This window comes from Trifolium pratense, linkage group LG4 (genome assembly GCF_020283565.1).
Source record: "Trifolium pratense cultivar HEN17-A07 linkage group LG4, ARS_RC_1.1, whole genome shotgun sequence".
Classification (NCBI taxonomy): domain Eukaryota; kingdom Viridiplantae; phylum Streptophyta; class Magnoliopsida; order Fabales; family Fabaceae; genus Trifolium; species Trifolium pratense.
The window spans coordinates 43,438,368-43,450,625 of record NC_060062.1 but is presented as its reverse complement, the minus strand read 5'-3'; the positions used below and the strand labels follow the sequence as shown (position 1 = coordinate 43,450,625).

General features: G+C 29.1%; 1 protein-coding gene across 1 annotated transcript; it reads right to left on the bottom strand.

Annotated features, from left to right (window-relative positions):
• Window positions 1-4,694: 4,694 nt before the first annotated feature.
• Window positions 4,695-5,483, bottom strand: LOC123921960. The gene has a single exon (XM_045974710.1). It carries the CDS (start codon window positions 5,419-5,421, stop codon window positions 4,972-4,974), a length of 450 nt encoding a protein of 149 aa, XP_045830666.1. The 5' UTR covers window positions 5,422-5,483; the 3' UTR covers window positions 4,695-4,971.
• Between the last annotated feature and the right edge of the window lie 6,775 nt (window positions 5,484-12,258).

The window sequence follows — 12,258 nt, the reverse complement described above, 5'->3', positions numbered from 1 at the left end:
AAAGACTTCACAGGTTTTCAAAGTCAGGCCGATAAAATAGAAGGTTTCTTTTTTTGAATAAAATAGATTTTAATGTATCACTCCTACAAGAACGAGTAAGAGGAACAAATTTCTGACCCAAAAATAAATAAATAAATAAACTAAATGATATGCACAGCACAACACAGCAAACGAATATAAGAAAGGAAAAAATTTAGTCAGGTATCGTAAATTATTTTGGTTCTGTTTTTCACTTAAAATTTGACGATCAACATCTTATTTAAGTGGAGAATAATTTGTTAAAAGCTGACATGAAAAAAATTGTTGATGCGTTAAATTTTAAGTGGAGAACAGAACTAAAAAGATGCATGATACTTGACCTAAGTTTTCTCCAATAAAAAATACATCAATTTTTTATTTGCAAAATGATATCTGATCAATCGATCAATAAATAAAAGATTGTTCAAATAAATAAAAGAATAAACGGGTTTGCCTTTTGTTATACAAAGGAAACCAAATAATTGAACTTAATTAGCTTCACCATTAAACAAATTATTTAAAAGAATTTGAGTTAAAAATGAAATAAATTTTGTTAGATTTATTTATTTTTTGGTTAAACTTCAAATTACCATGACTTCTTCTCTTAAAAATCTGAAGATTACAATAAATAAAGGAATAATGTGACTTTTTTCTCTTTTGACTCCTTACATAGCAACCAACCACCTTTGATTGTCAATCTTGTTTTGAGTCTAATAAATTGAATGAAATTTTATTTTGCCACCTCATTTATTTTCTCGTGCGCCCTATGAATTTACAAAAATACTCATGTTATTTAGGTAACGGAACATCCTACCAGCTTAATTTTTTTATAACGTCTGTTACTTAAGTAGCGAACGATATTTTTCAAAAAAATTCGTTTTTATAACGTTCTCTACTTAAGTAGCGGAATGATATAAATGAAAATATGAAGAGCACGTGAGAAATAGGTAGAGCGACAATATCTCAAGTTGAATAAGAGTAAGAAAGGCAAATTTTGGTCCTACAATATTGATACATGGGGATCAAGACTGAATTTGTTGAAATTTGAATAGTCAATTTTATGTTTTAGTCTTATCATTCATAGACTAAGATTGCTTCACTTACTCTCCAAGAAAATATGCACCCTCACTTTAAATTAAATGTTGTAATTATCTTTACCCACACATGGTTTCTAAAAATATCCACTACATAACCTAATTATTATTATTATTATTATTATTATTATTATTATTTTAAATGACAAAATTTAATAGTTAGTTAGTAAAAAAACATTTTGTCAGAAGTGATTGTGTGAACAATTTTTTATCAAACTTTACTTATCTCACAATCGAACTCTGTATTATTGAAGCTCATTCTCCTGAAAACCAGAGGATTAATAACAAAGAAAAACGTTAGTGGTGAGGGTTGAGCCTATAATCCTTTTATCTTAAAGCACTTACTACCAAGTACACGAGTATAATTACTTCAAGATACAAAAAATGGTTTGTGTGTAGGAGAAGTAATTTCTTATTAAGTGTTGGTAATATTAATAAGGAAAATCATAACTCATAAGAACAAATTATTCCTTTCTAGGTAGTGAAGTAGGCAAATAAAATAACCTCTTGGTTATGGCTTTGTCTTTATAGTACTTGACTAAATGAAGGAGAATTTGTCCCTTTTTGGGTATTTATTTGACTCCTTCATTGCTCAAACTCAAAGTAGCTGGAATTTGACAAAAAAACTCAATGTAGATAAAACTTTATGTAAAGGATAATCTTTGCATGTTGAATAGGTCAGACACAAATTGTTCTTCAATGTTGATTCAAGGCCCAGGTCAACTAAACATGATTAAGTTGAAATCAACAACCGACTTAATTTTGACCTGAATCATTAACACCATAGTAATGAATTTTTGTTTTTTTTAATAAAATAAAATAGGGTCATGCTAACTGAGACATTGGTTAAAGAAACTAAAAAAAAGAAAAGATTTGAATTCAAAATTATATTTTTTAGACTTTTGAAGAGTTGACTGCATAAGTTTCAATGTCATATTACTATATTTACATTCTTAAACAATGCTCTGGAGATACTGTTTAACATTTTCCGATATTCCAACATTTAAAAGATTGGTGGTTTTGGTATTGAAGAATTAATGGTATCCTCCTAACCCATGTAGTTCTATACACAATTTAGAATAAAATTGACTTAATGATTTTTGTTCTTTATATTAACCCTTCGTTCCTGAAGGAATCCCAATAATTTAAAGTTCGACTGCGAAATAAATAAAGTTTGACAAAAAAATGTTTCCACTAATAATTGAACTTGAAATTTTTCGAACGATTCTTCTTAGAGGAGCTTATTAATCATTTGAGCTCGATATTTTAATTTTTTGGACTTGTAATTCTGATAACATATAAATGAGTTGATAAGTTAGAAAATAGTGATATAAAATTGTATTTATTATTTAAGTCAAATGATTTTCAATGATTTTATTATAGTGTTTTATTATATTATCTTTGTAAAGAAATAATAAAATAGTTTTTTTCGTTCTCCTGATAATTAAATAAAGAGATAAATATTATTATTTGCACAAGTGGCAAAATTGCAAATTGGCATGTACTTGACCAAAGAGCAGTTTTGAGTTTTGACAATTTTGGAACCCTCCGTTTGCAACTTGTTCTGATTATTTAAAGTAAATGAATGAATGCGAGTGTCACTAAAAGAGAATAAAAATTGGTATTGACTTGATCAAATTCTTCATTCTTATTTATATATAGCTGCTAATTAATTAATTATATAGAACAACCAAATTAATACTTAGATAAATTATCAAAAAATAATTAAATAAAGAATTCATTTGAAACTTTTTTTTATTACTTTAAAAAAATAATAATAAATATTAGTCTTCAAGAATAAGTTTGGATGAAGGATTTTGAAATGGATTTTTCTCGAGGCTCTATATTTTGCTATATATTTAAGATTTTAAAAATTGAAATGAAACAAATGATATGATACATGATCATAAAACATTTCTATTACATTTTTTTTATTTTTTTTATCAAATAGCCCGTGGCTAGAAATTTCACTCTTAAAGTGGATGAGTGGAATGATTGATATTCAAACCTCAACTCATTCATATATAATGTAATGTACCAAAAAACTGAGTTAAGCTCACGAGACTAGTTTCTTTAATTTATAAAAGAAAAAGAAAAATCATTCATTCCCAAAATCTAACACCCAAACATACTCCAAGTGTGTATTGAAATACTCAAGAGCTTAATTTTGCTTCCAGCAAGGAACAAAAATGAATTTAGCAGCATAAATCCAACAGGACGAGAACACAATCAACATATAGGAAGCATAAGTGAAGCTGCCGATCAAAGCTTGATTGTCTAGCTAGATTGAAAATTGGTCTCTCAATGGAAAGAATAATTGTACATTATTCTCAAATTCTTTATTCTTAATAATTTTGTTTTGATTAAGTTAACTAGTGATTCTTGAGCATTAGTTAAAAATTAAAAATGATAATTTTGCATTAAAAATATTATTATTTTTTACTTTAAAAATATTGACTACACAAGTAAAATTGAGAAATTTAATATGATAAAATTTATTATGTATTTTGTTGTGTTTCATTTCATTCGATCCACTCTATAATGAGATTTTCACCTCATACATACGACCACGGAAAACCTTATGTAAATCTAAGGACTAGGCTAATTATTTATCTCTTGATAGAAATGAAAATCTACAACTATCAGTAACTAAATAACCTGCCACAAATGAGAAAAGTTTAACCAAGAAAAATAATGTGTGATAACTTCGTTCACTTTAACATATCCAAACAAATTAGTTTCTTAACTCTTGTATATATCATTTGCAAAAAAAAAAAAAAAAAACTCTTGTACATAGCAAAAATATGATCGAGAGAAGAAAAATCATCTTATAGCAAAAACTCTTAGTGATATGGTATTAATAAATTGAAGTGTGTTTAAAGAAGTGTGTTAGAGGATGCGACACTAACACCTCTCTCATCTTATATTATAGTAAGATATGAAAATTACTTCATTGCAACATTGGTAAAAAAAGAAATAACTATTTAAAGTTTTTTTTGTTAAATAGTCCAGTAACTAGAAAATTCACCTTAAATGTGATAATAAGTGGAGTGTCTGAAATTCAAGCTCGACTCATACACATATAGTACGATATTCATACCAACTGAGTTAAGCTCGAGAGTAAGACTATTTAAAAGCTTTAATACAAAATTTTATAATACTTATCTCCAATTCAAATGAGGTATATTACTGCCACGTTTAATTAGTGGACACTAGGAAGCAAATATACATTTCCTTCCTATACATAATTGGATGTGAATGCAAGTAGCTGCTGCTGAACACGTAATAATCCCACCACTAACGCTTAGTAAATGACATTTAATCCAACTCAAACTTCCCAATTAGACAAATTCAAAGACCTATCACTAAAATCGCATGATAAAACACAATACTCATATTATTATTTATTACTACTCTGTCCCAAAATATAAGGGAAAATTGGTCAAAGAAAGTTGATGTATTTGGTTAAAAATTTGGACTAGATACATCAACTTTGGTTGACCAATTTTCCCTTATATTTTGGGACGGAGGGAGTATTATTTTTTCACACAATCAAATCAATAACAAAGTCCATCACCACCGTTCACCAGTATCAATCAATTACTCTATACAAAATATTTAGTTTTCATCAACCAACAACGAACAAAAAAACAAACAAACAAACTATTAATTCCAAAGTTTCAATTCTAATAAGCAAAAATAATACAAATTAAATTCTAAAAATACGAAACACGTGCAATCGATCACAGATCACGTGCATATCTATCAATCTAAATTTCATCATCTCTCTAATAAAACCTGATTTGCAAATTAATGACAATTTTTTTTCTTAAAATTTTGTGATTAAAACACATAGAATTCAACGGCGAGTGAGATAACCAGGCAAAGGACTAGCGCGTGGTGACCTGAGAGGAACTTCACGCGTCTGTTTTCCGTTAATATCATAGTAAATCACACCGGAGAAATCCAACGGTTCACACTTTCCTCCCATCAATATCTCTTTCTGCCAAACGCCGCCGTTTCCCCAACCTTCCATTTCGTTATTATCTCTCTGTTCTCTCTGTTTCTTCTTTCCGAATTGCGACCTAGCTTTGTTGCTTATACTACTCAGCAATTTCTTCGGTGTCGCCATCGGCGACTTAAGATGATCGGTTCTCCACTCTTCATCTTTGATCGATGAAGCTTTCTTCGTCGTCTTTCGCTTTAGACGGTTAGCTTGCCTTGAGAACAGAGCCAGAATCGCCGTTACGGTTAGGAAGAAGCCGGTGTTTGATTGGCGCTTTGGCGACTCCGGCGAAGTAACCTTCATTTCTCTGAGATGAGTTGGTTAGTTAGTTTTGTGGCTAAAGTTTTTCTCTGTGAAATTTGAAAAGTTGGAGGGTATATATATAGGTGGGAGGGTAGTTTTGGTATAAATAAAAGTGTAAGAGTATGAGTCCACGGTTATTTTGGTTGACTCAATCCATTTTTTTTTCTTTTTGAATTTTACGATTAGTTAGGGAAGTTTGTTATTCAACGTCATTAATATTAATTCCTTTTTCAAAAAATTAAATTAATTCCCAAAAAATTAAATCATTATTATCATTCTATATTTTTATTATTTTTTCTATAATTAAAATTTAGAATGACAGAAATCGATAGAAATGTCGAAATTGTTAGTGTGAGATCCCATAACCGGGGTTCGATCCCCAGTCCTCCATTTTGTGTGTGAGTGTCCAATGACTTGTAATTTTGTCTATGTACCTAAAAACAATTAGGATGAGAGACTTGACCAAAAAAAATAATTTAGGATGAGAGACTAAAATTAAAACTTTAGAGGTGTATGAAAGACTAAAATTAAAACATTAGAGGATCAAAGTTTGAAAGAAATGTTTAAAATGACTAGAAATTAAATATTTGATCGAAATTTAAATTAAATTATTTTAGTTTTTGTTTATATTTAAGATCAAAGAAAATTCATCAAAACAAAAATTTTGTGAAGGAACTATACGAATGAACTTTTTTTATTTTATATATTGTTACAAAGTTTTTGCTACTAATTAACCGTAATTAATCTCTATGAAAGAATTGTTCACTGATTTTCTTCCAACCATTTTTTTTTACCTACACAATTGCTACTGCAATTTTTTCCATAAAAAAAAATAGAATATAATTTTATGAGTTTACTTTTACATGTAAAATTTATGAGTTTTTTTACATGTATAATTTTATGAGTTTAATTAGTATGAATAGTAAATATTTTATAGATATTAAAAGAATTATGTAATTTTTTTTACAAAAAAATAATAATAAAGTAGCATAATAAGGAGATATATACTTGTACGCCGACATTGTACATAAAAATTAATTTTATATTTTATTTATAAAAATATCAAAATATATAAGAGACTAACTTTATATTATCAAACAAAGATGAAATATATTTGAAGAAATTTTTTATATTAAAAGAACTGTATTAATTTATATTAGAAAACAAAGATTTGGTGTTAAGAAAAAAATACAAATTAAGGTAGTCAATAGGGTTGGGAACAGGCCAGGCCAGGCCAGATCTTGATAGGCCTGAGCTTGGCCTACGATTTTTCTTTAGGCCTGAGCCTGGCCTACGGCCTATGAAATGTTATTTATTTTGGCCAGACCTGAGCTTTTTTAAAGTCTGGTCTGGCCTTGGAGCCTATTTAAAAGTCTGTGTGTCTCTATATAGTCTTTATAAATAGGCTAAACAGGTCTTAAAAGCCTATTTCACATTTAAATTTTTATAATTTCTTCAACATTAAGAAAAAACTAATAAAATGATTAGCACAATAATTAAAAGTTAATAAAATAACAAATATGATTAAATAATAATATATTTTTTCTTTTGGCAAAAAAATATAAATAATAATATTATATAAATAATAATAATTAAATATAAACAGGTCGGCTTATCAGGCTTTGTAGGCTTTTTTAGAAGCATCAGCCTGACCTATTTATGTAAACATGTTTTTTTCAAAGCCTAAGCCTGACATTTTAAATAAACAGGTCAGGCTAGACTTACACAGGCAAAGCCGAAAGCGCCTATAAACCACCTGACCTATTCCCAACCCTAGTAGTCAACCAATATAAAGAGCAGATACAAAAGAAAAAAAAATACATACAAAGAGTACTACAACATACAAGAACCAACAACATAAAGAAAATATATTTAAAACCCTTTGATGAAATCACATCTCTTGAGAGAGACTATGTCCCCATTTATAGAAGAAGATAATGGTTCATTGTTTATTCATTCTCATCACGATATCATAATTTATTCATTCAAGAATATGCACCAATATAGGCCTTTGTGTATATGTTTGAAGATAAGACATGACAATAAAATTCATACCCGCGAGTATCCATTCAAATTATACTCGCTTTGATGGGGAATATCCGAGTTGAATGAGTTTGGGTTCGGGTTTGGGTTTTCCCCGATTTCAAAATATGGGTTTGGGGCGGATAATGGGTACATTGATACCCACCCAAACCCGTCCCCGAACTCGCCCCGCTTATACTAAAAATTAGATTTCACAACTTTTAAATTAGAAACACTTAAACAATCTCTTAAATTAGGTTCATATATTTGTTTTTTATTTTAATTTGAGTATTAAACAAACCATTTTCTCTATTTTTTTTTCTTTATTTAAAAAAATATTGTTGAAAGAAAATAATTTTGGACATTTAACTTTTTTTAATAAAAAAATACTAAAATATAATCTAAATTCATGTGAAAAGAGGCGTATAATGGGGATACCCGAAACCCGATGGAGATACCCAATCCCCTTTGGGTATGAGTTTGGGGTTATTATTTTTATCCCCGCTCGAATTTGGGATGGGTTTGGGGAAACCCGAACTTTATGGATTTGGGTTTGGGAAGGGCAAAACCCGCCCCCGCCCCACCCCATTGGCATGCCTATTTGAAGAATCCTACAACAAGGAATGAATGAGCAGATAACTGATTGATTGTTTTGAATAATTTATTTGAGATTATTTATTGATTCTATAAATTTTTTGAGACACTTTGAGAGAACTTACAAAAATAATTTATGATAATACTTTTTTGAGACACTTTGAGAGAACTTGTTTTTCAATTTAATTTTTACAACTTCTTCAATATAATTTATAGAAAATAGCACATATGAAAACATCTCCTTAAAATTGTTCGAAAACAGCTTCTTAAAATTGTTCAATGCTTTAAAATAGTTTTTTTTTTATTTAAAATTTATTTTTTACAAATCAAACGACTCACAATATATCTTACCATTTTTTTCATATGCAGATAATGTGGCAAACACCATAGAATATGCGAAGTCACAAATTCAAATTGTAATGAAGATATTCGATCCAGTAATATCAACATTATCGATTGAACTAAATTTACGGATTTTCTTACCATTTATATAAGAAATATAATTTAATGAGAGGAGGAGGTATGCCGTATGATCGATGATCTTTTTCTTAAACAATATACATATACTATGGAATGGATGATCAACTTTCAAACATTATTTTCATGATAAATAAACTCCTAAAAAATTACTATAAGCCAGTGTCATTGTATAAATTCCATTAAAAAAAAAGTATCATTGTATATAGGTTACAAGTTTATTTGCAAAAACAGTGAGGTAACTCACAAAGAAATGCACAAAACACATGTATATTTTCTTTGAGTAGAATGGTTTTCTTAGTTGGTTCAACTTAGACCTCTGAAAAACAATGTCTTAAACTTCAATAGTACGTGTGTAACTCATGTGATTTTAAGCTAACATCCTAGTATTTTATTGAATTTATTTATTATTATATCCATGCATAGCATAGATGATGATTGATGAATTAATGCAAGAGTGGATGAGCATCAGATCATGAATTTCCACGTGTCATTATCCCAGCCACAATGTGAAACAAATGGTTTAGTCAACTGCTATGGTGGTGGAAGCAGCACTTTCTAGTGACAATATGCATGCCGTCGTATTTAATTACTAATTTGTTCTTAGATGGTATATATTAATGGTAGGTTACCTTCCATATATTTTTGAGTATGCATTTTTAACGATAATTAGATTTTGAGCTGGTCAATAATAAGTGTACCATGTGGTACGTACATAAATACAGCACGTACTCTTGTTTAGTTTGTAACGTACTCACAAACTACAATCCTGAGGTGAGGTATGTGCTATCGTCAATTAACCATGCGATGCAATTCGAGCTTTAATTCATGCCAAAAATAAAATAGAGGATATTAATATAATAATATATTCAAAGGAAGAACAGAAAGTTGTCTGACCTATTGCCTTTTAATGATTCCAAGGGGGCACTTCGTTTAGATGATTTGAACCCTTTAATTTACTTAAATAAATTATCGCCTCTACACACTCTCAAACTCTATAAAAAATATAATTTGTGTTTGTATCATGTCTTTTGCGTTTGAATTGTAGAATCGTTCTGTTCACTATATTTCATCATCACTATCCTCTTTCTTTCATGGAATTGGATCTTGATCTTTTAATCAATATCGGACAATTCATATTTTAAAATCAGATTTTATAGGTTTTGAAATATAAAATTTAAGATAAAAGTTTGAATCGTATAAATCATAATCAAACAGTACATATATGAATCCTCCCTCCGACTGCAGTGCAGTTACCTCTCTCCGACTGCACCGAATCTGAATCCTCCCTCCATATATATATGGTTCTTCTCTCTTAAACAATCTTACTTGACTCTAAGGTTATGTAAATTTGTCTCACTTGAAGAATCATACATAAATCTTTAAGTTCTTTACAATTTACCATTTTCATTTCAAACTCAGGGAGTTGATTCAAGTTACTTGACTTTTATTGATGATATGATACTTTGGAGTCAATGCGTGTATAATTTATAAAAAAATAGCTCATATAAAAACAGCTCCTTTAAAATTGTTCAATAGTTTAAAAGTTTGTTGTGATATTTCATCTTGTATTTTTCTTTTTGTTTAGTACTTATTTTTTACAAATCAAACGAGTCATAATATATATATCTTACCATTTTTTTCATATGCAAATAATGTGGTAAACACAATTCAAACTGTGATGAAAATGTTCGATCTAGTAATATCAATATTGTCGATTGAACTAGAATTAACGGATTCTCACCCCATTTATATTAGAAATATAATTTAATGAGAGGAGATATGACATACATATACTTGTACTATGGATGATCTTGTCTTAAAACAATATACATATACTTGTACTATGGATGATCAACTTTCAAATATCATTTTCATGATAAATTCCTTAAAAATTACTATAAATATATATCAAAAAAAGTATCACTGTATATAGGTTACAAGTTTATATATTTGCAAAAACAGTGAGGTAACCCACAAAGAAATGCACAAAACAAAACACATGTATATTTTCTTTAGTTGTTTCAACTTAGACCTCCGAAAAACAATGTCTTAAACTTCAATAGTACTACTCCGTCCCAAAATATAAGCAAAAGGAGGTCAACAAAAGTGAATGTATCTGGACTAAATTTTAAACCAAATATATCAACTTTCATTAACCAATTTTTGCTTATATTTTGGGACGGAGGGAGTACGTGTGTAACTCATGTGATTTTAATCAAACATCCTAGTATATAATTGAATTTATTCATTATTATGTGCACGCATTGCATAGATGATGAATTAATGTAAGAATGGATGAGCATGAATTCCACGTGTCATGATCCCAGCCACAATGTGAAATAACTAGTTTAGTCAACTACTATGGTGGTGGAAGCTGCACTATACTGCAAAGGCCAAGTCTTAACTTTTGTGGGTAACTTATGTGGGCCTAATGTTGGACTCACTATCACACACGCATTTCTCAACTGTATTGGTCCCACCTCCCAACTTGTGTGTGACATACTAATCACATAAATTTCCCACACTTCTTTAATCATCTTTGGTAGTAATTAATAAAAATTCTGTAAAAATATAATTCAGTTGATAGGGATAATATTATATATGTTGGGAATAAAATTGCTCAAATTTAAATTTTTTTATTTATTTATTTAAAAGGGTGAATTTTCTTTTATGTTGGGAATAATTCACTTTTTATGAATTTATACGTCATATATATAATTATAAAAAAGTGAAAGATTACATAAATACTAAAAAGTTCACAAAATACCAAAATTACAATAGAATCATGACAAATTAGTTATACACATATCTATCAATCCGAACATATATCTGAAGCATCCTAACACTAGCTGCAACCACCACTTATTACTTTTTAAGCCCCACTAGACTACTCGACAAAAAATGTATATATATATATATATATATATATATATATATATATATATATATATATATATTTTGAGCTGGTCATATGTGGTACGTACATATATACGTACTCTTTGTTTAGTTTGTCAACTCAAACTACAATCCTGATGTGAGTGAGGTATGTGCTATCGTCATTCGTCAATTAACCATGCGATGCGATTCCAGCTTTAATTCATGCCGAAAATAGAGAGGATATTAATATTCAAAGGAAGAACAGAAAGTGTTCTGACCTATTGCCTTTTAGTGATTCCAAGGGGGGCAATTCCTTTAGATCATTTGTGGGGATCCTTTGAACTCTTTATTTAACGCACTCTCAACTTCTATAAAAAATTTAACGCACTCTATGAAAGTTCAAAAATATTAAATTTTAGAATTTGTGTTTCTATCATGTCTTTTGGCATTTGAATTGTTGAATTGTTCTGTTTACTAACTGCACTTAGGACATCTTGATCTTCTAATCAATATCGAACAATTTATATTAAAAAATAAAGATTTTATCGGTTTTGAAATATAAAATTTAAGCTAAAAGTTTGAACCGTCTGAATAATAATCAAACAGTAAATATATGACCGACTGCAGTGTAATTACCTCTCTCCGATTGCATCGAATATGAATCCTCCCTCCATATATATGGTTCTTCTCTCTCTTCACGTACTGTAAATAACAATCTTACTTAAAAAATCACATATAAATCTTTAAGTTCTTTACAATTCTCCATTTTCATTTCAAACACAGGGAGTTTGATTCAAGTTACTTGACTCTTATTGATCATATGATACTTTGGAGTCAATATGAGTGTATTTTTAAGTGAGAATT